Source organism: Poecile atricapillus, chromosome 1 (assembly GCF_030490865.1).
Source record: "Poecile atricapillus isolate bPoeAtr1 chromosome 1, bPoeAtr1.hap1, whole genome shotgun sequence".
Taxonomy (NCBI): Eukaryota; Metazoa; Chordata; class Aves; order Passeriformes; family Paridae; genus Poecile; species Poecile atricapillus.
The window spans coordinates 20,011,796-20,038,086 of record NC_081249.1 but is presented as its reverse complement, the minus strand read 5'-3'; the positions used below and the strand labels follow the sequence as shown (position 1 = coordinate 20,038,086).

Below are 26,291 nucleotides of genomic sequence, written 5' to 3'. Positions count from 1 at the left end.
TGGGGCAAGTATCCTGCTTAGGGGTGGGAGAAGAACCTGTGGAATTTTTCTGGTCTTTGGAATAAAAAAAAAGGTTCTTGAATTATTTGAAATGTTTTTTTCCCCCTGTCTCTTTTACAGAAGTGAAAATCAGAAAACTACAGATCCAGATGAAATAAACCAGCTCTTGGACCCACTTGTGTGTCCCAGCTGCTGGGGAAAGGGGAGCAGGAAAGCCCCCACCCCAGCTTCATGTAATTGCATTCTTAGCAGGAGCCACAAATCTATGTTTTGGAAACATAAAGCCGAACCAGTTTGCATTTTACAAAATATTTTTTTCCCCAGTACGTTGATATGCATCGATAAATTCTGTTCAAATCAATTAGCAGTTTCTTGAAATTTTATTAATAATTACTTGTAAGAGTAATGATGACTTCTGTTTTCCACTGTATATGAGAGGGATCTGGAAAACACTAAATGACTCTTCTGTCAGTTGTTGGTTTAATTCTCTCCAGAAAATGTGGATATAGGGATAGAACACCCAGGTCTGCCTCTCTGTGTTCTGGCTGCTCCCAGCCTCCCATTCCTGCTGCTCCTGCATTCCTGGGGACCACCTGCCCAGAGGGTGCTGCTGCTGAGCCAGGTTGTTATCACTGATGGAAAATGACCTAGAGAAGCAGAAATTTTTCTCTTTTTGTGTCTGGCCACAGCAAGGTTACCTGTGTCTGTGTCTAGTGGCCACCGGGTGTCACTGTAGCTCTGTGTAATCACTGGCTGACGCTGAAATGAGCGTTGTGGAACAGGCAGGGTTTGAAAGATAATTTTATTCTGCATGTCCAGATTGCTAATCAATGTACACACACATCAAAAGCCCCATTCTGTTAAGTTCATAAGTCAGAATTTGGCATCCACGTTGTATCTGTAATGAAATCATCCTTCTGAATGGTTGCTGTGTTGGGACCAGTAAAGCTGTACATAGAAACACATATCCTTCCATTACCCCTGAAACCAGTGAGGTTTGAGACCCGTGGCCAGGTGTGTGTATCGAGACCCTGCACGACATCCTCCCCATCTCAGCCAGATGGGGAACCTGCCTGGGACAGGCTGCAGGCCTGACATTGCTTGTATCTCCCCTATTTAGTCATCAGTCAGTATGAAAATTATAATGTTTAAAACAAAAGCTTATGAGAAAGCATTAAAGGTCAGAAAAACTTGTTATTGCCCCTGGTTCTTTGGTATATTTGTATTTATTGATGCAGAGAATAGTTTGGGTTGGAAGGGGCCTTTAAAGGCCATCCTGTCCAACACCCCTGCCATAAGCAGGGTTATCTTCAACTGGATCAGATTGTTCAGAGCCCTGTCCAGCCTGACCTTGAATGTTTCCAGGGATGGGGCATCCACCTCTGTGAGAAACTTGTTCCAGTCTTTCACCACCCTCATTGTAAAAAACTCTTCCCTATATTTAGTCTAAATCAACTTCTCTTGGTTTAAAATTGTTAGCCCTTGCCCTACTGCAGCAGTAGAAAGTCTGTCCCCATCTTTCTTATAATCCTTCTTTATGTTTTGGGAGGCTGCTATAAGGTCTCCTTGTAATCTCCTCTTCAGGCTGAGAGCACAGCCTTACATTGTGCCTGCTTACCCAAATCACAGGTTTTATTATTTTATTGGAATCAGATATATTATCCTTGCAACTTGATGATTTTTAATGCCAGCATTTCTTTTTCTGCATTTCTTTTCCCAGGTACATTAGCTGGAGTGATAGATTTAGCTGTGGATTGGATGACAGACCTGAAAGAGGGTGTCTGCCTGTCTGCCTTCTGGTACAGCCATGAGCAGTGCTGCTGGACGTCCAATGAAACCACATTTGATGACAGGGACAAATGCCCCCAGTGGCAGAAATGGTCTGAGCTGCTTGTGAGCCAGTCTGAGGTATGGGAGGCCTGATTAGCCTGGGGTTGCAGCAGGCCAGGCAATGCCCTTTTTCATACTTGCTGATGTTCCCTCCAGAGAGTTTCTCTGAAATAGAAAGTAATAAACTGAGCACACTGCAAAAAAAGACATTTCCACAAGTGCTATCTGCTTGACTTGAAGGTGGTCCTGTGGTTTCAGTGCAATGGAAAGTGAAAAACTGTGAGACTGCACTCTCTTTTTATCAGTATTAAGTTAAAAGTGTTTCATAACATGCATAGCATAATCACCAGGGGACCTGCACTGCATTTTCTTTTTTCCTTTTAAACATAATTTTATGGAACAAAAAAAAAAAAAAAAAAGGATGAGCACTGAAAAATACATTTATGATGATATTTTTGGGATTGCAGATGGGGTTTTATGTATTCTGATACAGGGAGCTGCATAAGAACTGTTTATGCCTTGCAATCAGTTTCTCTATGACACATCAGGAGACTCAGCTAGCACCAAAAACTGGGGAAAGATTGGGCTCCCTGGGGGTGGCCAGAGAGAAGAATTTGCAAGGGTGTTGGACAGGAAGGGAAAAAGATGATCTGGACAGACTTGAAACTTACATTTTAAGATTTTTTTTTCTTTTACACTTCTTTTTTTTCATAATTGTAGTAATTTTAAATACAAAGAAAGCTGTTTCAAAACAATGCAGGTGAAAGTTTCATTTTGAGAACAATAAAAAGAAGCCTTTCTGTATACCATTTGGCAAATAATACTTGTAAAAAAATACAAAAAACACATTTCATTTTCAAGCTAAGTTATTTAATGTATTGAATAATATTGATACCTTCACAACTCAAATCTTTGGCAGAATTATTATCTCAAATGCCCCCTTCCTCCTTATTTCTGACTTGAATTTGACAAAACCTGAATATGGTGTGCGGGTGGGTGATTTGGAGAGGTTGTCTCAGATCTTTCCCCACTGTGGGGGTTGTCTGGTCCTGCAGACAGTGTTTGAGGACATCCTCATTGCCAGGCAAGTGTGTCATTCGTGTTCCCTTTAGTGCTGCTTTAGGTTTACAGGACAAGAAGTACTGGGTGGGAGTGTCTGTGCACATGTATAGCTCAATTTCCTACAGCTCTAATTAGCCCTGGTGGAAGTGGTGGGCTGCTCACTGTCCCTGAGTGTTCTCACCACATCATCAGAGACAAAAATCTCTCAGCGTGGTTGCCAGTCACAGTGCCGAGCTTCCCTCCCTCTGCCAGAGGTTTGCTAGGGTCACCCTGGCCTCCATCCACAGATGTTTTGGGTGGCTGTGTCTTTGTGAGAGTGAAGAAATATTACCCTGATATAAAGCTACAGGGTGGGGCTGATGCTGTAATTTAAGAGAACAACAACAACCAACCAACAACAACAAACCCCAAAGAAAATAAACAACTCCCACCAAACAAAAAAAAAAAAAACCCAAGCCAACACCAAAATCAAAAAAATGCGGGAAGGGAAAAAAGAGGAAACTGTTAAAATTATTAGGGGATTTGGAAATCCTGTGCATGTGTTCAACATGCTGTTGGCTGGAATATAGGAAAGATGCATATCCTTAAGAAAATTTATTGCTTTCTCCTGCTTCTCGAAACCAGCTCTGTGTTGTGCTGTGGCCTTTAGAAAAGGTATCAGCCAGATGAGCACTGTGAAACTTCACTCACTTTGTGTTCAGATTGGGCTTCTCACCCTCTGGTGTACTGTCACAGTAAGACCAAAAAGAAAAGGTTCATCTTAGCTTACTTTTAGTTACTTTCCTAAAACAAATGGGCCTCTAAGATCTGTGGGTTCCTGAGGGTCTGATGGAGGCTGTAAATATTATTAATATATCTGTCTGTTACTGTTATACTGAAATCCCAGGGAAAGCCCAATAAAAATGTGAATTTGGAAAGTAAAAATTCAGTTTTTTTCGAAAGGCTTATGATATAGGCAAGTTTTCTGCTGTACGGTTCCTGTAGAGGTAGAGGATTTTAGTAGGTATCAAAATACACTGAACTTGACTGAGTTTCAGGATAATTTTGCTGGGTTTTTTTCCTATGTTTCACTTTGTGCCTGACATTTACATAAGAGCCCTATAAAACAACAGTGTGCATTGGAGCACAATTTAGGCAAAAAGTATTTGGAACAGTTTCCCTAAAGGTACTCTAGTCAGACATGCCTTCCTTTTTTTATGCATGACTGTGATTCTTTCTTGTCATAGCCAACTACATTTGACATTTTGAGGACTGAGATTTAGATAGTTCTTCCTTGTGGTTTTGCCAATTTATGGCTGTGATAAACCCTGTACATACGTTTTCATGGAGAATTGTGACATTTCCTATGGCATCTCTTGAAAAATGTTTCCATTCTAGTGCTCCTATAAAACGAGCCCAAAGCAGAGGCTTGATATAAATTATTATGGAAAACATAATAGCCCATTAGACACCTACCAAGCTATGTTTTCGTCCCTAATCATGATTTTGTAGGCCAATTATCCTTCACCCTTCTGGTCTTGAACTACTTCCAAAGAGGGGGTGAAGAGAGTTTCTTGGTGTGAGAACATTTCAAAACCTCAAATTCACTGGCAGATCAAAAGATCATCAGACACCACTGGAGAGCTGGACTTTCCCTGTTCTGCAGATTCAGTTTGGTCCCAACACCAGCTTCACTGGAGCTGAGGATCCCATTTTTGATGGCTTACACATATCCAGGGCAGAGGAAAGGACCCCATGTCTTCCATGGATCATGACACTGGATCCAGCAATTGACTGAATTCCCATCCCAGGGCTTCTGGATCTCCTGTCATGAAGCTGAGACCTGCAGGGCAAGGAAGCCCCTCTAAACCTGGAACCCACTTCCTGATTTTGCAGCCTTGAACACACTGCTGTAACACCCATAGGAGAGAGTCTGCAAACTGTGAGATCCCTACCGAGTCAGAGCTGAGCTCTGGGCCTCTGGAGTAACCATACATAGGAGAGCATCCTGAGGGATGTGGTTTATTTCTGTGTTCTGAGTTTGTGAGGGTTGTTTTCAATTGTGTTCCATTTGTATCTAAACTGGACTGACACCAGAGCTGAAATATTGCTTGGTCTTGCAAACTAAAATACAAAATTTTGCTCAGTTTTCCTTCTTGCTTCACTACTGTTGCTTCTGGGGTGAATCTTTTGAGCTGTCATGGGAAAGGTCATAGCAGGATCAGCTGTGCTGGTGATCTGCTTCAGTCTCTGATTCCAGTGTACATGCTCAAGACTTTCACTGATTCACAGCCTTTGTAATGGCATGTAATGGATGAGAAATGAACCATTTGCTATACTGAGTTACTGCTACTTCACTTCCCAAAGGTTTTCATATTATTAATCATTAGAAGCTGCTGCAGTTGAACCTGCAGAATGCCAGATATCTGGAAAATGTAACAATGAAAGATGTCCCAAGGGGTAAGATTGAACTGGCCATACGGACTCTTGTGGGGTCCTGCCACAGCACTGTAGGTGTATGTGTGACTGCAGTAATGAGCTGACAGAGTTTTCTTATGACTTCTGAGATGCAAAAGAAGAAGATGTAAAAAGAAACAAAGTTAATTTTCCTCCAGTGAATTTAGAAGAAAAACTACAGCTTTTGCTCAACCTAGTAGGGCCAAATTTTTGTAATGGTGTTGGCCTTCTTTGGAGGTATTCCAGGTTCACACTGACAGGAGGATTTTGCCCTGAGGCAAGATATCCAGAGTTTTCTCTAGAGGAAGAGTAAATATTGTCATAGCTGTTTGCAATTGAAAGCACTAGGAGAAGACATCCTTGAGACTGTCTTCAGCTGTAGCAACAAAGATCCCTGGTTACTGCAGCCGGATGTCAGTCACTGCAAGTGTGGGATCCATGACTGCTGTCTCAGGGCATTGGGGGATAACATTGCATGGCTTCAGCTTCCTGCTATCATCAGCAAAGCCAGCTGCTAACTTCAGCGAGCACCAGCTTAACAAATTGCCCTTGCTCCAGGTATATCCATAAGGAAAAGGGTTAGTAGTATCCTTACTGCATTTTCATTTGGACAGACCTGGAAAATGAAGCTAGCAAAAATCCATGCTGTTAAGAGTTGATTCCTTGAAGATTTGAGAACGGGGAGACTTCTCATCTCTGAATTTTTTTATGACTGGGAACAAGGCTTGGCCAGCTTTGTTAACTGATACAATTGATTAATGCCTGTTTTCCTACTTGATTTATCATAATGTTGATATCCAGGCTGCTGTCCTGCAGGGAAGAGGCAGGGCCCCTGATGTTCTTGAGCAGCTGGGATTGCATCCGGTAGGAAGAGTTCACTTAGAGGTGAAGGATTCATACCAATGCATGCACTGAGATTCATCTCAGTGTTTTATTCTGTAGTGTCATGTTGCTACAGGATATTGTTTGAAGGCTTAAGCTCCTTGTATTGATTTGATGCTGCTGAGTAGATTCTCTTTTGTCCATGTAGGTGGGTTTTTGAAATTAATCTTAAAAAAAATGCATATGAAGAGGCAGAGGTATTCCAAGGCAGATTTTAACAAAAGTTTTGACTTGACCATTGGAAAAAGGTAAAAACTTGAAGGTCACTATTAACCGTGCTTTCACTATGGCACTGCACAGTCAACCATTGCTAATAATCATTTGTGTTCCCATTCTGCTAGAAAAGTAAAACTGTTCGGTTTGAAGATAGACTTATTACTGACTGGAATGATTTTAAAATATTAGGGCAAAAATTACTGAGATGTGTGAATGGGTTCTGCCAATCTATGGTATTTTCAAATTATTTTCAACCCTATCATGGAGAGCACTATATAGAAAGAAAGAATTTATTTATAGTTTTACCCTTCCTGTTTGTGAACTGAACTAGCTACTGATATACACAGGGATGTTTTTTGAAAAGAGCAGCATCTGCATGGAGAACTTGAATACCATCCCTCAGAAAAATACATATTAGTCTCATTCCTTGTCCCCCACCATGGGATAAACACAGCAGATTCCTTCATTCCCTATTCCTTTGGCCCTTATGACATATTTGTTTGATGTTGTGGAACTTTACATGGGTTAGTTAGATTTTTTTAGTACTAGAAAGGTGCTCAGTTTAAGGTATTTGGGTCCCTTGCAAACAGACTGTAAGGACTGGGTTAGGTATTTATTAGTATGCTGCTTCTTTCCACAAGTAATGAAGTTATTGGAGTATATAGTTATTTGTCTTTCCTGAGGAAAAGCAGCACTTACCATGTAAATGAAAAATCAGTCTCCATGCCATCATGATTTCTAGTAGAAGTGTGAGATTTGCCAATCTGCGGTTGTCTAACAATGTTTGTCACTGTTATTTTTCTAGGGTGCAAGTGCTTACATTCTAAACTATTTTCTGTACATTATGTGGGCTCTGTGTTTTGCTTTCCTGGCAGTCTCCCTGGTCAGAGTGTTTGCTCCTTATGCCTGTGGCTCTGGAATCCCAGAGGTGAGTTTCTTTTTGTACATGAATATCCAAAAAAAGACAAATAACAACAGTAACAAAAAAATGACTTCATTTTTGCATTCCAGAACTGTACTATGAGATAGCATAGCAACAAGAAAATTGTCTTTCCATCTCATCTACCTTCATTCCTTTTCTCATGTTTTTATGGTGATCATCTAAGTTTTTCATAGTAAAAAATGTTCATATGTCACTGTGACAGGTTAATGCATGTACTTGTTCATTGCCAGTGTGTGAATTAAAAATCAACATCTGCAAGAGACATACTCACTGGAAGATTATAGAGAATTTTTCCAGGATGAAATTATCTGGGCTAGTTACAAAACCAGTTATTTTCTAGGCTAGACTCTAAATAAAAGAAAAATAAAGAGAAGAGGGTGTGCTACAAAGCTAAGGTTTCCTAAACTGCTGAAGATGCCCTCATTTGGGATGCCTGAAAAGTGTCTGGTGCACATATTTTGCAAACAGTGTTCCTGAAGACAGAGTAATGTGAATTGTGCCACCATGACAACATTATAGCAGCCAAAATATCTACTTGATTTTTAATATTTTACATATTGAGCCTCAGTCCATATTTAAGCTGTTAAATGAAGAACCTTGTAATTCAACCAGCAGAATTATTAAAAGTCTTTGAAATCAGGGCACTCTCTTGTTAAAAGTGTTATGGAACCACTGGAATTATTATTTAGGAACCTGGCAGACAGAATCAACAGCCCAAAACTTAGAAATCTTTGCATACTTTTGTTCTTGATCTCTAAGAGAAGCATCCAAATGTTTTTGTGGTGAGTTTCCAAAAAACTCACCACAAATAATTTAAAATATTTGAATAATTTCCATGTTTCAAAGTAGTCATGTGTGCCTTTGTTATGTGTTTGATATATTTATGGTTTTAAAAAGTTTTCATAGTTAAGTATAAAGCCAGTTTCCAAGTGGTAAATCCCTTGTGTGAGGTGATGCTCAGCTCCAGCCCATTTCCAGACCTAGAATCCAAACCCAAATCCCACCCTGCAGCCTTTGTGTCATGCACATGCATTGTGCTCTTTCTGAGCCACTCACTAGCAAAATTAAGACAAAATGTGTAGAAATATGATCTTTTGGACTTTCTCATTTCATTATGCATAGCATAATGCATGCTTTTATGGCACAGTGATTCCAAATATCTAGAACTTTTTTGTGTGCTTTATCTGGGTAAAATCTGTTGTTGTTTATTTGCTTTTTTTCTGCTTTGTTAAACTCAAATCCAGTTTAACTCTGATCTTGTAAGCCAAGGAAATACGTAAGAGTTTCATATTTCTATTGATCTCAGTGAGAGTCCTTACTGCCTGTTATGGGGACCACCCGTAACAGCAGTAAAAGTGTGGTCTGCTTAACCCCTGCTCAGATATTGCTGTGGGAAAGCTGCCCTACCTACAGTTTCTTTCTCTCCATCACTGTCTCTTTTCAAGTAGTCTGCAACTTTTTAAACACTGCTGGAGTTCTAACTCCATTTGAAAGTTCAGAGTAGAAAAGGGTTCTTCATCTTTTCAACATGTTCTTCCTGCTTTCCAGATAAAAACCATCTTGAGTGGGTTCATTATTAGGGGCTATCTGGGAAAATGGACACTTCTAATCAAAACAGTCACCTTGGTTCTGGTGGTGTCTTCAGGCCTCAGCCTTGGGAAAGAAGGCCCATTAGTCCATGTGGCCTGTTGCTGTGGAAACTTCTTCAGCAGCCTTTTCTCTAAGTACAGCAAGAATGAAGGAAAGAGAAGAGAGGTGAGGTTGGCTCATAAATTTCTAATTTCCCTGTCTGCAGACTCGGGGTTTCAAACAACTCATTCCTTGTATGTAAACATTTGCTTTGTAGGTACTTTCAGCTGCAGCTGCTGCAGGAGTTTCTGTTGCCTTTGGGGCTCCAATCGGAGGTGTGCTTTTTAGTCTGGAAGAGGTGAGACCTGGAAGTTCACTTGGTTCAATAAATATAATTTAATGTGATACCTTTCTCCAAGATTACTCATTATTTTTCAAATACGTATATGCATATTTTTTCTTCTATAACAAAAACAATCTATGATTTCCAGTAATGAGAAATAACCAGATATTTTAGCATAATCTGAGTAGCAGAAGGGCACTGGCTTCCTGGAAACAAATTAGATGATTCAATATGGTAATATATCCCTCCTCTGAGGTTTCTCCAGCCTTCAGTTTGCTAATTCGTGGACCAAGCTGTCAAGCATTTCTTATACTCTCTAGATAGCAACTCTGGATTCAAATTCATCAATTTTAAAGTAGTAGCTACTCCTTCTCTGAAATCTGAAAATGCCTTTTCTGATATACCTCTGTGAACATGTTCTGGCTGTGGTAAGGTCTAGTGCTTGCAGTAAAGTCAAATGAAACAGATGGTGGTGGTAAAGGAAGCACCCTCTGTCACACTCAGTGAAATGTTTATGGTCTTTGCTTGCTTGTAGGTCAGCTACTACTTTCCTCTGAAAACCCTCTGGAGGTCATTTTTTGCTGCTCTGGTGGCTGCCTTCACACTGAGGTCCATCAATCCTTTTGGAAACAGCCGACTAGTCCTGTTCTACGTGGAGTACCACACCCCCTGGTACATGGCCGAGCTCTTCCCCTTCATCCTGCTCGGCGTCTTTGGGGGCCTCTGGGGGACCCTCTTTATCCGATGCAACATCGCCTGGTGCAGGAGGCGAAAAACCACCAGGCTTGGGAAATACCCAGTGCTGGAGGTCATTGTGATAACAGCTATCACTGCCATCATCGCCTACCCCAACCCCTACACCCGCAGGAGCACCAGCGAGCTCATCTCCGAGCTCTTCAATGACTGTGGTGCCCTGGAGTCCTCGCAGCTCTGCGACTACATCAATGACCCGAACATGACCCGGCCAGTGGATGACATTCCCGACAGACCTGCTGGCCCTGGAGTCTACTCTGCCATGTGGCAGCTCGCCTTGGCTTTGGTGTTCAAAATCGTCATCACGATATTCACTTTTGGCATGAAGGTAAATCGGGGTAAATTGGGAGCAGGAACAGGAGCTGTTGTGAGCACAGGGCACAGAGGGGTTGCCATGGGCAGCTCTGCTCTGGCTCTGACCTGCCCCAGTCACGGGGCCATCACTGAGATGCTGCTGGCTCACCTGCCTGCCAGCACCTTGCCCTGTGGGCCCCTGTGGCAGCACAGGGATGGGCCCTGCTTTTCCACCTTCTGGGCATCTGTGGTTTTGTTAAGTGAAAAAGAAACCTGTATGGGAATTTAAACCCGCTGTTGCCAATAAGCAATTGTGAGATGATTCCCACTGCAGCTGTTTTTCAGCTCTCTCTCATGGATATGGGCTATTTACATTGTTTGTCTTGTTGCATTAATGTCTTAATGTGCCTCAAGGTAGCTATGCTCAAGGAAGTAACAATTTTAAATTTACTATTTTACACATTTAGAGCATCACACAAATATAAAAGTGGCTGAAAAAGTCTATTTTTGAATCTTTTTAAACACTGTAGCTTGTAAAGAAAAAGAGGAATGAATGAGAAGACTAACTGATGTGCCGTTTGAATATTCTGGATTTGCAGCATTTTCCTTCAACAGCTCCTTCTCCCCATAAATGAGTGATGAAAGGTCCAAGAACAATTTATCCAAGTTTTCAATATAAACCAAGCTGTTTGTGGTGAGCTCTATATATCTGATTAACAGAGCACATAAAAAACAGGTTCTGTCTGTCTACAGCTCCCATTATGAGAGCATTTATTTCTGGATCTGATGGCTGCAGACAGTGAGAAGTTTTTCTTAGTTATACACTATATTTTATACCATGCTCAAAACTAAGGTATCTCAACTTTCTCTTAAATACTACACTTGAATGGAGGTTCTATTTTTAGCCTTTCACTCTAGAAACTGATTTATGGCTGACAGCCCATTGTTATGCTTGTTCATTTAAAACTTTGGTTCTATATTTGAAATGGGATTCTTTATTTATCCTATATATTTAAAATTTCTTAGAAGCAACTGACACTTTCAACCAGTCTGTAAAAGAACAGACCCACTAAATCTAGAAGACTCAATCCAACTTCATCAACAAAGTTAGCACAGTATGGTGGGAGCTGTGGCATCTGCTGTTACCTACATGGCTGGTGACCTTTAGGCTGTGCTGATGAGGTGATTAGTTAAGTTCTCAAGGAAGCTCAAGGTATATTTTCAGACTTTAAAAGATATAATAGGCTTTCTTCTCTGAAAACAACAAAACCCCCATGCAATCCCTTGTCACAGATCTGAATTGTCTTCTCCAGGAGGAAATATACCTCCCACTTGCTGGTACACTTGACATCTAAGAGGAAATGCACTTAGCCAAGGCAAAGTAAATCTTCATTCTCTTTTATTCCCCTCCCTTCCTATTTAAATACTCTTTTTTAGTGAATTGTGGCTTGTTTGTATAGCAGTCAACAAAGTAACGATTCACAAAGCTTCCTGGAAAATATATTGTAAACTAAGATGGAGAATTAGTTGCCTCTGAGCAGTCAGTCCCCTTTCTCTGAGTTTTTATTCTTCATATGACATTTAATTTAAAATCTGGTCTGATTTAGCCTGAAAAAGTAGTAATAAAATCATAAAGTGCTCCATCTGATAGAGGGTGAAATCAAGATGTTATTTTCTATTAAGCTTATTCTCAAGCCTATGACAGAAACATCAGCAGCTCCTGACTTCCTGCTGAGAAAGCAATAAAGGCAAAGCCAGGAACATCTTGACTTCAAAAGCAACCTATTATTCAGAAACAGCATTTATCTCCCTAATTCAGTGGGGTGCAGCAGATAGGATTAAAAATTTCTTCAAAAAATGCACTAACATTTTATAAAGCTATTAATACACATGTAGCCACATAAACTCAGTGACTGCAGAAAACTGTGTCAGACCATGGGGATCAGCCCTGTGGGCTGCCATGAGGCTATGGAAACTTGATTCTCTTACTGTTAATTAAAGTTGTTTGATAGTGATAATTTTTGTCAGGATGCTCATGTGTCTATATTTTATTCCAGATCCCTTCAGGCCTTTTTATTCCTAGCATGGCTGTTGGAGCCATGGCTGGCAGGATGGTTGGGATTGGAGTGGAGCAGCTGGCATATCACCATCATGACTGGATCATCTTCAGGAACTGGTGCAGACCTGGGGCAGACTGTGTCACACCAGGACTCTATGCTATGGTGGGAGCAGCAGCTTGCTTGGGTATGGTCTCTGCTGGTTATTGGTTCTTGTGTGACCAACACTGATGTTTGGGGACATGCTTCAGAGGGGCCTGTGTTTGTGTTAGCTGCTGTGTTGGCGTTTCTGGGTGCAACAGAGGTTGAAATCAAGATGTGATGGGCTAAAGAATGGGGAGCTTCCTCTACTTCCTTGTTTCTCCAGTGATCTGCCAGATAGTCAGCAACAGAAAGGCTTGCAGTCATCAATGTCTACTCCTTGTAATCCGCCAAAAAGCAGAGTAAAGGAAAGAAAAAAACTGAAGTTAGGCTGCAAGTTTCCAAGCAGGAGTACTTTTGCTTGCATTTTTTCCATTTGATGTAATGAAATTCACTATAACTGGACTAAAGCTACTTGTTTAGACTGTGCTCTCAGTGCAGGAAGAAAACATCCCGTTTTTTTGTTAAATTTTAAACTACACAGAGGCAAAAATTCTGGGTCTTTGGCTGTGTCTCATGCTATGGTCAACTGAGCTGTATTTTGCTTTTTATTATGATCATAGGCTGATATTGGATTACACTCAATCAATAGGATTTATTGGATATAACAGCAATGATCTGTTAACCATTAAAGCAAGATCATTGAATAATACCTCACATATCAAATTTCTAGCCATAGATGCAACAAGAACATTACAAGCATCTGAGCATGTTTTTACCTGATCATATTTTTCCCCTTGTGTGCTTGCATATTCTATCTCCTTTTGTTGCTGTTATTGATACCATCATCAGCAGATGAAAAAATAGTGGAGAGGCATAACACACGATTAATGTGATTGGGTAGGTTTGAAATTAAAGACGTACTCAAGGAAGAGCTGGAGAAGTTTCAGATTTGGATGCTCATATTGGAAAAGCAGGATCATTTGTGTGATCAATATAGAGGAAGGAAAGGTGGGGTTTGCCTGAAATTTTAATGTCTGTAATGTAGATTACACCTGAGCTTAACTGTCTTTATACCCCTCACAGTCAAAACAGAAAAACAAGGTGTGGGAAAGATCAGTTCTTATCTGGCAACACACATCTAAAACCAGGCAAATGAACAGCTGAATTTGGCCTCAAAAGAGCCTGATTTCATCTAGAGGTTATAAAGATGTAAGAGGTTATAAAGATATAATCTGGATCATCCCTGTGGATGTAAACACCCACAGCAGTGTTGACACATCAAAAAAACCTGGGATGAATTTTACTGTCCAAACAAGTAAAACACTTTCTCTCTTCGATAAATGATCTTAATGCTCATTAAATAAATAATGCACAAAAATTTGGCTCTGATGTTGCAGTTGATCTGCTAGTCAGCAAAGAATTATAGAAATATAGAATATGCTGAGTTGGAAGGGACCCATCAGGATCATCAAGCCCAAATCCTGTCCATGCACAGAACACCTCAGAAAAATCACACCAAGGCCCTGAGAAATTGTCCAAATACCTCTTGAACTCTCTCAGGCTTGGTGCTTTGACCATTCCCTGGGGAGCCTGTTCCAGTGCCCAACCACCCTCTAAGTGAAAAGCCTTTTCTTGATATCCAGCCTAAACCTCCCTGACTCTGCTTCATGCCATTTCCTCAAGTCCTGTCACTGGTCACCAGAGTGAAGAGATCAGTGTCAACCCCTCTGCTTCCTCTTGTGGGAATGTTGTAGATCAGAATGAGGTCCCCCTCAGTCCCCTCCTGGCTGAACAGACTAAGTGACCTCAGCCACTCCACAAAAGGCTTCCCCTTCTGACACTTCATCATCCTTGTGGCCTTCCTTTGGATGGTTTCTGATAGCTTAATGTCTTTTTTTTATATTGTGATGCCCAAAACTGCACACAGGACTCAAGGTGAGGTTGCAATTGCTTCCTCTTTTAAAAGGTCCAAATTAAGGTGCAGTGGGTTTTAGAAGTATGGTGAGACATACAGTAGAATGGTCACAGCTTGTACTTAAGCTGTTCTGTACCAAAACCTATCTTCCCTAAAGTAAGAGATATGGAGTAAGTATGAAATGATTCTTAGTCTGGTATTTGCTCTCAGCTTTTCACAGTCAGAAGTTTAAGGCATTCCTCAGATGAAATTTGTATCTGGATCATAGTGTCAAGCAATCAACAATCTAATATTTCTGTATGCTGCTAGATAAAAAGCATCTTTTAATGATCTGTTTCTGATTTTTCTCATCTAAAATGGGGCTGTATTTTGAGACCTAAAAATAGCAGATTTATTACATTTCCCTTTTGAATAGAGGCAAAGAAATGTTACCTAATAATTCAGAGATACATACACACTTGTCCTCAGTTATGTGATTATTTTTATCCTTTAATGTAAACTGAAGGAGTGAGGAGCTTGCTTATGAAATTAATATGGAAAGACTAGATTGAAAAATACAGCTACAACCCTGCCTATGGCTGCATGCCTGGATGGCCTCAAACCAAATTGTACTCAGTTCAAACTGTATTACTGTAGTGATATCCAAAGCTGTAACACAGCTCTTGCAGTGGCCCTAAGCTGTTCTAGGCTAGGAGGATTTTGTAACCATGTTGTGCCCAAGGATAATGCTCAGCTTTCTCCTCAGTATGACAGTAATAGATAGGCTGGTGTGAAGGCTGCCTCTCCACGTTCCGACCTGCCTCAGCTGTGGCACTTAACTGACTCTTGGAGTCATTTTAGGGGGCTAATGGCAGGGTTCAATTTTACTTTCTCAAGTATCCATTAAAGCTGATTTTTTTTTTTTTTTTGCATCCTTTCTGGTTTTAAAGCTCTGTCTTTTAGCATTCATTGTTTGCTTTTCAATGCTAGCAACTTCGGCATGAGCAAGTTCACTCAACCTTTTTGATGAAAATTGCAGTAAATGAAAAATACCTTTCTTCAGAGAAACAAGCCTAAGAGTATAAGGGCAAAGTACACAGCATAAATAATTACATGCATTTTTGAGTGTAAGGCACAATAATATAAATTAGTTGCTTAGTATGTATACCAGCACTGGGAGAAACTTGAGTCTTTTCCTTGTTGGCAGGTGGTGTTACTCGAATGACGGTGTCTCTGGTGGTGATTATGTTTGAGCTGACTGGAGGCCTGGAGTACATTGTACCTCTTATGGCTGCAGCTGTCACAAGCAAGTGGGTGGCAGATGCCTTTGGAAAAGAAGGGATCTATGAAGCTCACATTCATCTGAATGGCTATCCCTTCCTGGATGTGAAGGATGAGTTCACCCACCGAACCCTGGCAACTGACGTGATGAGGCCAAGGCGCGGCGAGGCTCCCCTCTCTGTGCTGACACAGGACAGCATGACGGTGGAGGATGTCGAGACACTTATCAAAGAGACTGACTACAATGGCTTTCCAGTGGTGGTTTCAAAGGACTCAGAGAGACTTATTGGATTTGCACAGAGACGAGAGCTGATCCTTGCAATAAGTAAGTAGAGGATCAATGTCCAGAAGTTTGGTTTTGAATGGAGTTTTTACAAGATGGGAGATTAGTAGTGTTAGTCATCTTGAAGAATGCATAATCAAGAACCAAACCTAACTTTTTCTTCAAATCTGACTTCTACTGGTTAGTAGGACCTGGAAGCTTTTCTATTGCATCATACCTGATTTTGTGGGCTTGACCCTTATGGGCTTAATTTTGCTGTCACTCAAAAGAGTAAAATAAAATTATTCTAGAGACAGAAGACAGAAAATCAACTCATATGGCCAGAATTTTTGTCAGAACCAGACCAAAAGCCAGTGCAGGGCTCAGTGTCTTTCCCTCTCCATGGACTTCCAGAGGCAGCTGGGGCAGTGATGAACTTTGGTCACCCAGTGATGAAATAGCCTGTACTCCTTTCTGTTGCTGTGTCTCAGTTTTTCCTCACATGCAGGCTTTTAGTGCTACAGGTGGAAAGTTTTCAGTGCACAATGTTTTTTTGGTAAAGATAGGTGAATTTTGTCTGGCATCCAGTGGCTATCTGTCTGGTTGCCTGAGAATCTGAATCCAGGTCATTAAAGGTTTTGACTGTCACATCCTTTCCTGGTTGATTTGATGATTAAGTGGGGATTGAAGAACAAGTATATTGGATGAAAGCAAATGTTCCCACCTCTTCTGGACCCAGGGCATCCAGAACTGCAGAGGTCTGCAAGGCTGGTCCACCATCTGCTCCCAGTTGTGGCAGCCCTGTGGTGTTGAGGGCCAGCTGGGCAGGCAGGCAAGATGCCCTCTGGGCATGGTTGCCTTGTACTTTGCAGGGGAGAGGAATGTCTGCTATATCCAAATCTCCTTGACTTGGAATTAGTATTCTCTGCATGGTTGTGTTTCATCCCTGCTGCTCAGGCACCTTTAAAAAGCTGTTGTCTCTGATGGAAATTCACATATTTTTCAGACAAGAAAATTAATAAATGGAAAATTTGGGTTATTTTTAAAGGTCACTTTCCAGCTCACTTCCCACAAAGCTAAAACAAATATTGAAATAACAGTGGTCTTTAAAGCACTTTTTAGATGTATTTAGCCTACCCTGGGTGTGTCTTTTATACTGCCCGTGCCATGTCATGGCTTTAACACTTGGTGCCTTCCTAAGTTAATAGTCTTTTGCACCTCCTTTTCAGGAAGGTATGTCAGTGGGAAAATTGCAGGGACTGAAGATGCAGAGCCCTCACTTTAAAATCAGAAAGATCAGACACTGCTTGAAGTGAGTCAAAGAACTTTGAGGAGCTGAGTCTTTTGATTCAGGTTATAAATGGCAGTGTGGCTGAATGGTCTTGCCAGAAGATGTGAGAAAGTGTCCAGCTATGAACTGACAACAAAGAGATCAGTTAAAATTAATCTCAGTAAATATTTAGATCAAAATGCTTTCCTGTTCAAAAATTGTTTGGCATCTGCATTTTTCAGAGGAAAAGGTACAGTCTCCTGACCAGTTCTAATTAAGAGCATCTTTCATAAGAAATGAGACAGAACTCAGATTTAAAATCAAATTGGTATATACACAGATAAATTTTTCTAAAATCCTCAGCTACCAGTGACCTTTGGTAACCCTTTTCCCCTTGGGGCTGAGTGTGAGTGCTGTCATTCTGTGCTGACACTATGATAAGATAAATGGTTAATCTTTCCAGTATGGTTTGTCTTTGTGACTTAAAATCTGGATTTGGTTTCTAAAGACACAGTATATGGTTCCATGACAGGGCAGGGTAAACCATGCTAGCAACCTGTTGATTACTAATCCTCTTTGAAGTTGCTTTGTCTGAATTCAGAACTTGTTACTGCTGATCATTACCACAAGGGTAACTAATGTGTTCTGAAACTCCACCTCAGCTTGCTTCATGGTTGTGATCCTGGAGCCACACACCGAATCTCCTTTAGCCATAAAATTCCTTACCAAGAGAGAAATAGCACACATGGTGAAGGATCTCTTGTTCACCTGTTAAAGTTCACCTGCTCAGCCTGACAGAGGTACTGGAGTTACATCTCAGAACAGCTTAAGCCCCATCTGTGCAGCACTTCAGCCAGGGAATGAGGTCTTAAGGAAAACATAGTCAGGCCCACTCCAGTATCTCTTCTTTCACCAGTATCTCTTTTTTCATGGCATTGTGCCCTGCAGAATGCCTCCTCAGTTTGAACTAGCTCTGGTACCTCTATATTAAAACACTTTGCACTTTTATAGAGACATGGTTTCAACCAAGAATTTCAGCCTCTTTCTCAGGCCTGTTTAGTTGTGCATAGTAGTATGGTGGTCCAGAGATTGCTCTGGAGAAGTACTCCAATTCCTTCACATATCTGCCTTCTTGGATGAAGGCGATAGATGCTGAGTCTTGCCTCAAATACCCATTCCCACAAAGCTATCTGCCTCATGATTTACCCCTACATAATTTCGTACTGAGTGGAGCATGCTCTATAAATGCATCAAATACCTGTAAAGTGAATGGCAATGCCATTTCTAATTGCTCAGCAGCAGCTTCAGGAGGACTGTGTCCTTCCATTGATCCTTGTTGAGTAGGTAGGCAGGTGAGGAGGCAGAGTCACCCTCTGGGAAGAGGTGTCTACGTTTTAGATGACACCTACTTTACAGACTTAGAGAGTGGAGTTTTTGACACTCTAAAGCTTTTCTTAATTTGGCCAGCTCCAGAGGCATCATGCAAAAGGCAGAGCCTTGGACAAAAGCCAGGTGGACTGTATAATATGCTTTTCCCAGTGTGGAGTTGAGAGATCAACATAGTTGATATAGGCTGTGAAATGTGAACCCCTGAATATGAGAGGCTGTTTCACATTTGGGAGAATTAATTCACTCTCTAGCTATGACAAGAGCCTTCTGCATAGATTGCTTTGTAAAACCAGACATTGTCATCCATTTGCTTTGCTCTTTCTGTTAATCTGTGTCTGTTTTTCTTACCCACCGACTGCAAAAATTATCTGCTCTTCTGTTTTACCTTTACTCCCACTTTCTCATCCAGTGATACTGCACACAAAATCCACCATTTTTCTGATGCTGCTGAATTTACTCCATAGTACTACATCATTCAAATTTCTCTAGAGAGGTTTTTGACATGGAAGAGTGAAATCATGGCTTTGGCTAATCACTGTTGTTCAGGGTCACTGCTGCTTTGGGAATAGCAATGTGGTAACCAAAATGCTAGGCCCTATTTCTTATGGTGCAGTTTTGGGAAGGAAATACCTAGCTGTCAAAGGTTTTTATCAAAGGGTGGGAGTTACCTTTGGTTTGATTAATGTTACCTCTTAGCACAGATCATATATCAAAGAACTATGCAGGCATATTCACACTTGAAATTAGATGTATGAATAGAAACAAGCTGATACAAAACTAACATAATTCCTGTAAATTGCAATAGGGCTTGTAATGTGTGGGGTGAGAAGGTTGAGAATCGTATACTGTAGTGATATTAGGTTTGAGCCAGCACTGCTTCAGTTCCAGAAATGTTACAAGACAATGATCGTTAAATGTAAAAAAAAATTGCAGCTGAAACATGTTGGAAACCATCACTGTCTACACATTACAAGTCACAGCAGCAGGTTTCTCACTCTGATTGATTGCAGAGAATTCCAAGAATACTTACATGTGCTTGGAATATGAGTTGCTACACCTCTCAAGAGCAGAAGCAACCTATGTTAATTGAAAGTAATAATTTAACTATTTCCAAGAATTTATTAAAAAAAAAAAAAGTTAAACTCTCAGAGCCAAACACATGATATGCTTATTCTGGGGAGACAAATGTTGACTGTCATAATTTGGAAATTTGTCTCTTATAATGTTTATACCCTGTAGTGATGGGTAGAGATGAGGTAAACACTACAAAGAAAATGAAGTACTCCAATGGTAAGTCTTGGGGCATGCTTTAGGTAAAAGGCTAAAAGTGATCATACAAACTCCAGATGTAGTGTGATGTTCACTTTGTAGTTTGATCAAAGTATTAATGATAGCTTTTGAACTTCTGAAAGTGGTCACATATGTGTTGTTTACCCCTATATTTTTCCTCTCTTTACTATTTTCCTTTAAGTAGGAAGCTAATTTCTTTTTCCTTTTTAAAATCTAGATACACAAACAATTTAAGGCATTAAGTGTAAACCCAAAGAATTTACCCTGCCTGCCAGCAAGGTGTGCTGATCTAGAACAACACCCACACCACCCCTGGTTCCCTGGAATGTGAATTTGTCTTTCCCCAGCTTTGTGTTCATAAATCCATTCTTCATGTCCACATTTTCCCAACTTCACTGAAAAGTTTTGCTCCAAGCCAGCTGGGATCTTACACAGCTGTTGACTCCACTCCTTCAGACATGTAATAAAGTTTCTGTTGTGATTCTCACAATGGAGGAAATTACATACAGTGATTTGAATTGGACAGAAATTGGATTAGTGAAGTTTATGAATGCAATGAGCTGCATATTTATTCAGAAAAGCATTTTCCCAACCAAGGAAAAGTATGGGCCTATAAAAATATCACATTTGCTTTGAGGGAGCAGTGTCTTAAGGAAATTCGAGATTACTCAGTAACCCAAGTTTCTGGGACTCCAGTACGTTAAAGACAAAATCAAACCTTGCTTTCCAAAGGAGGAATTCTTTTTTTATTATCAAGCTTAATTCACTATCTACCCCAATTTTTGTGTTGTACAGAGAATGCAAGACAGCGTCAGGATGGGGTGGTGAGCAACTCCATCGTGTACTTCACCGAAGACCCCCCAGAACTGCCACCCAACAGTCCCCACCCACTGAAGCTGCGGCGTATTCTCAACCTGAGCCCTTTCACTGTCACTGACCACACACCAATGGAAACTGTGGTAGATATCTTCCGAAAACTTGGGCTCCGGCAGTGTCTGGTGACTCGCAGTGGGTGAGTAGTTGACACTCAAATTAATATTTTAATTTTGTCTTATTTTGTGAATGGATGAATTAGGGAACCTCGGCTCGTGTCTGTCCAGGGCAGCAAAAGAAGTCAGACTCTGAACCAAAATGGTGCTTGCAGGGTGTTACATTTCATTCTGTTCTCCTAAATCCTTAGTGTATTCTCATAGGGTAAAAATACATACTCATAAGGTAAAAATACGTACTCATAAGGTAAAAATAAATACAAAATAAACTGTTCTGACTTCCACTATCATTCAGTTTTCAGCAGAGGCAGATCTGGGAAGCAGTATTGTTTGCAAATAATATGCCTGTTTAGAGACATCCAGCTAGATTCGATGTTTGTGAAAATTGTGATAAAGGTGTCACTGGAGGAAAATTAATCTGTTCAACTTTTGTTATTGGATAATGGAAAAGTGTATAAACCAAAGGCCCTCAAATAACAGCTAAAGGAGGTGAGCAAACATGAAATTATGGGAATAAAAAGCTGCACCATGTGGACTAGACATAACATCCCATAGTTCCAATGGAATTTGAGATCTTTGGACATCATGGCTTATCCCAGGATCTAGTGGTAGCAGGATAGCCAAACCACAGCCATCACTTCCAAACATGGAAGACTAAAACTTTTTCTACTGTTAAAAAGTCTTTTTGTTATTCAAAAATATGGCATATCAGTTGTTACTGTCAGTGAAGTATCCTCAGCATTAGAAAATAAGAATCATTACTGGCACATAGATAAAAGTTCTGATTTTAGGCGCCTGGATTCAGAAATTAAATCTGGAGTTTCAGAACTTACATGAAATGAAAGGTGGAAAAACTATTAGCAGTGGCATAGTTTCAATATTCAGTGCCTAATGGTCTTCAAGGACTGGAAGTAAAAGCCCTTGAATACTGAGGGTTATGAAATTTTTGACTCTTGGGGCCAGACATCCCATAGGCCTCATCTTTCTTGACAGATGCAATTCATTTAGGTTCACATAAATGAGAAATTATCATTTAAATTTGAAGGAATTATGCTGTCAGGCAGTAAGAGTTTCAGAAACCCTGTGCTTTAGCTTACTTTGTGTATTACCAAGCGCTGATACCTTGGGTTTGACTGCTGGTCCTCTGCAGCCTGAGGCTAAGGAAACTTACTAGTTTATTGTATGAAGTAGTAGTTGTTGTAGCTCCTCACTCAGTCATGTTCCAAACAAAAAGAGGTAACGAGCCAAAGCATTTCACTTAATTGTCGTGGCTGGGGTAGTAGAAATGCATGAGGTGAGAATACTTTTATAAAAAGATAATTGGGAAATAGATGAGATGGACAGTACTGTATGGAAACACTCACAAAATGTCCCTGCAGCTGAACAGGGAAAAAACCTGGATGATATATGAGATGATTGTTGACCTTTCGCTTCCTTTTCTCTTGTAGGAGGCTGCTGGGTATCATAACTAAAAAGGATGTATTAAGACATATGGCTCAAATGGCAAACCAGGACCCTGAATCTATCATGTTTAACTAGACTGGTAAAGAAGAAGAAGTAACCCCAAAGGAATCCCTTCTAGATTAACACGAAGGCTGTGTTTGGTGTTTCATCTTGCTTAAAGAGAAAAAGGTAATGTATATGAAGAATGGCCTGATATGCCTCTGACAGAGGGAGTGGATGCAGGACAGCACGTATTCAATGAGGAAGGCAGTTTAGAAGCTCTGAGCAGCTGCAGACATCAAGCTGTGTTTCCTTAATGAGATTGCCCACAGCTCAGTTGGAGTGCTGGTGGGTGTAAGTGATGCGGTGCATAGAGACAAAGAGCCACGAGCACCAGTGGGAGGCATCCAGGTCACAGTAACTCATGAGGCAGGTGTGAAGAGTAGCAGACACTGTTTATGTAAAGCTGCTAAGAGATATAAAGGTCTGTGTTCCAAGCCAAGAGAGTGCAGAGGAGTAATGTCAGTTGCTTTTGTTACTGGAATGATGGTTATTTGTTTGCTACCGAGTTATACCATTTTCATGATGGACAAAAATTTGCATATTTTTAAATGAAATATTTTGTCATCTTTATTTTATTTTGTAAATGTTTAATGAGTCAAGACTGGAGATAAGTCTTAAGAAAATAGTAAGGTTACGTCTCAAATCATTTTAAAATGAAGTGTCCCTTGCTCCCTGCTTTAGTCTTTTGAATTTTATACTGCTTAGCATTTCTGTCAACCAGCTTCCCCTTATTAATGTTGAAATGGGATTTATTTGTAAAAAATTATTATCTCTCTATGCAATTTTGCATACAAGTACTGTAAAATTTAGTATTTTGTGTTTTGCTGTGGTAACTGAATAAAACATAGATGCCCATAAAATAGTTTTCAAAAGCACTAAACGGGCAGTGGTATCCATCCCTCATCAGTGTTAGTGACAAGAGATTGAATCCCTTGCCTGTCTTCCCTTGTGTACATCGCAATTTTTCACAAATGAATGACATTCTGCATTGATTCTTGGTTCTCCACTTAGGTCCTTTTTGTGCTCTTTCTTGGCATTTGTCTGCACTTGCCAAGAGATTGCTGAAATTAATTTAACAGTCATAGACACTTATTCTGTAAGAGATCTACTTTTAATGCCCTTGTCAGTCATAGGACTGTGGAATTCCTCTCCACAGCACCGTGGCTGGATAAGATCAGAGGGACTGAGAATGCAAATGATCATAGGAAAGCTTTAAGTATTTATCTGTTTGCACCAAGAACACAAGATTTAACAGACCCTGGTAGAGATCTGTAAGTCACTCAGGTAAAAATGTTAAATTTTCCTAAACCCTTGTTCCGATCCTATGTGAGATAGAGGGTCAGCCCTTTAGTCAATACTGCTATCAGTAACAGAATACCAAATTACTCTGTAACACATAATTCACACTGCCCAGTGTTTGCTTTATAGATGTAAACTTAAAGATTGCAGAAAGGTTGTTCCCTGAATCCCCTTCAGACCTCCTGGTCCCTTCATTTAGGCACCTAAGACCTCTGGTATTTTTGCTCAAATTCACCCAGATAACTGGTGATGTTTGAATGATCCTCATGGATAGAGATGACCTTTGATGTCAGAACAGCCTGTTGCTTACTCCAGCCCAAACCCAGACTCACATGTAGGCAATGTGCATGTTTATTGTGTTCCTGAACTGAGACAACTGCTCAGGTGCACCCTGATTTAGATGCTGAAGTTCTATGTCACAAATTCCTCCTCTTATCTCCAGTGACCCTGCTTCCTTCTGGCCTGTGTCCCACTGCATTCACACAGAGTATGGCCTGAACTGCTGAAGTAAAAGAAACGGAAGTAAAGGGATAATTTTAATCTGTTAAGTACTCCACTTAACAATGGTGTTTGCAACAGACTGACATAAATATATGTAGCTCTGGCCAAAGCCCATAAGTATTTCAGTGTATACTTTTTGTTAACTGAACAGATGCAGTACAATGTATTATTAAAGGGATATTGTTAAAACTCTGTATAATATAGGACTGGACAACCCCTTTCTTCTGAAAATAGGAAATACAACATAATGTGGTTATTTCTTGCATTTTTCTGTGAAGCTGTCAGCAGCCAAACTCATAAAAAACCAAGTCAACAACAATGCTCATAAACACTAGATTCACTCATTTGAACAGAGATGCCATCATAAAATCAGTTCATTCCCATAACTAAATCCAAGTGTGGCTTTATACAATTGTCGGTTTCTATCCATAACTTCTAGAATCTAAGGGATGTAGACTAAGCTAAAAAGGCTGACTTTTGAGAGCAATTTCATTCTTGGATTAAAGTCTATGACCATGTTCTACTTTCCATGTTTGCAGTGTATCAACACTGAAAAACATTATAATTTTCTGACAAAAAGACATGGACTTGCCTAACTGAGGTTAATCTGGCTATGAATACAAATTCACAGATGTATTGACTTGGCTTGTGTGGTTAATTCCTTTAATACCCAGAGGCCTGATTTACTAAAACCAAGGCACCCCTGTGATAGCTTGTTGCCTTGCCTTATTAGAGTACTTAGAAGGAGCCCTCAGGCTTAAAAACAAGATCCAAAAAAACCCCAACGTGCTTTGTAGCAAACACCAGCAGAAGGAATTGAGATTTATGCAGTTACTGTGAATGCAGTTTGACCCTGGACTATCACCCAAGTGAATGGCAGGTAAATGGGTGTAGAGCTCTCTTCTATCAAACACATTCCTTTCTAGATGGAAAGCTTTAAATATCTAAGGGGTCAAGGGAAAAACCTTTGGACATGTAACCATGTAGTGCTGCTCCTTTTTGCAGTGTCTGTTCAAAAGATGTTAAACCCTTCAGAGCAGGGGCTGCTATCTCATGCACACTCATGGCTTGGTGCTATCATCAAAGCTGAGGCTGATGCTAGAATGACATGGAGGGCTTTGAAACAGGACAGAATTTGCTGATTAGAAAACTTCCTCCATGCTACAGCCTTTATTGCTCTTCACACTGGTGTCTGAAAGGGAACTCCCTTAATATAAATTTATAACATGCTTATCTCAAAAAATGCAGTTATGATGTAATGATTTAATTTATTTCCCATAACAAGCTCATTATCAGGCACTGTTTTCCATCTGTATTCCAAAATTTATCTCAGAAGGTACTGAATAGACTCAAAGAGGCATAGATCTCAGCCCTATTTATTTGAATTTGTAGAGTTCAAGATGGTCATGTAGCGTTATCAATCTGAGTTAAATGAGTAGTTTAATATATACTGCTGACTTTATGCAACCTCAGTTCAGTCCTTCAAGCAGTTGGCCTTCAAAAATGCCCAACTAAACTAAACAGGGGAATAAAAATCTTTGAATTATGGAGGTTCAGTATGTACCTTTGTTTTGCATGAACTGTGTTAAATTGCATTCAGCTTCTGATGTGTACTTGAAGCAATCTGTACCAGAAAGTTTAATAATAAAGTACAGAAACAGATGACATTAGACAGACCCTTTGGCTGTCCCAGTGATACTAATTATTAATTCTTATGCTTTGAAGAAGCAGAAAAAGAATGTTTAAGGATTACAGAAGACTGATTCTGTGTTTGAATGACACTATATTTATGACTATAGTTTTGCTTTGGCTTTGTTGTTTTGGTTTTTTAATTGTAGAAAAGAGTGTATATGTTGCACCTTATAAAAAAACAATGTTTGGACTCTATTTTTTAAATAAAACTGACTTACAGTACTGGAAACATTTATTGGACATCTTATTAATTAGAAAAGTATTTCACTTAATGTCTCTGATTTTTATGTTTTCTTTTCCCACTTTTACGGGTAACTTAGGCTTAAGTTCTAGAGAACCTAGGCTATCCAATTCAAATATAAGTTAGGTAATATTAAGTAGGTAGTTAGTAAAAATTCACTCAGTGGACTTCAGAGAATCAGCCTTGACAGCTGGCTATTTTATTTTCA

General features: G+C 40.1%; 1 protein-coding gene across 3 annotated transcripts in view; it reads left to right on the top strand.

Moving 5' to 3' along the window:
* CLCN4 (chloride voltage-gated channel 4) overlaps positions 1-26,071 on the top strand; it is a 44,042-nt gene extending 17,971 nt beyond the window's left edge. For all 3 annotated transcript variants that reach the window (XM_058860611.1, XM_058860618.1, XM_058860627.1), the window contains exons 4-12: positions 1,721-1,908; positions 7,232-7,354; positions 8,918-9,124; positions 9,216-9,296; positions 9,817-10,362; positions 12,386-12,572; positions 15,571-15,969; positions 20,651-20,867; positions 22,293-26,071. In XM_058860611.1, the coding sequence (XP_058716594.1) occupies positions 1,721-1,908; positions 7,232-7,354; positions 8,918-9,124; positions 9,216-9,296; positions 9,817-10,362; positions 12,386-12,572; positions 15,571-15,969; positions 20,651-20,867; positions 22,293-22,383 (2,039 nt within the window). In that variant the 3' untranslated portion in view covers positions 22,384-26,071. The remainder of the gene's footprint in view (positions 1-1,720; positions 1,909-7,231; positions 7,355-8,917; positions 9,125-9,215; positions 9,297-9,816; positions 10,363-12,385; positions 12,573-15,570; positions 15,970-20,650; positions 20,868-22,292) is intronic.
* The last annotated feature ends 220 nt before the right edge of the window (positions 26,072-26,291 follow it).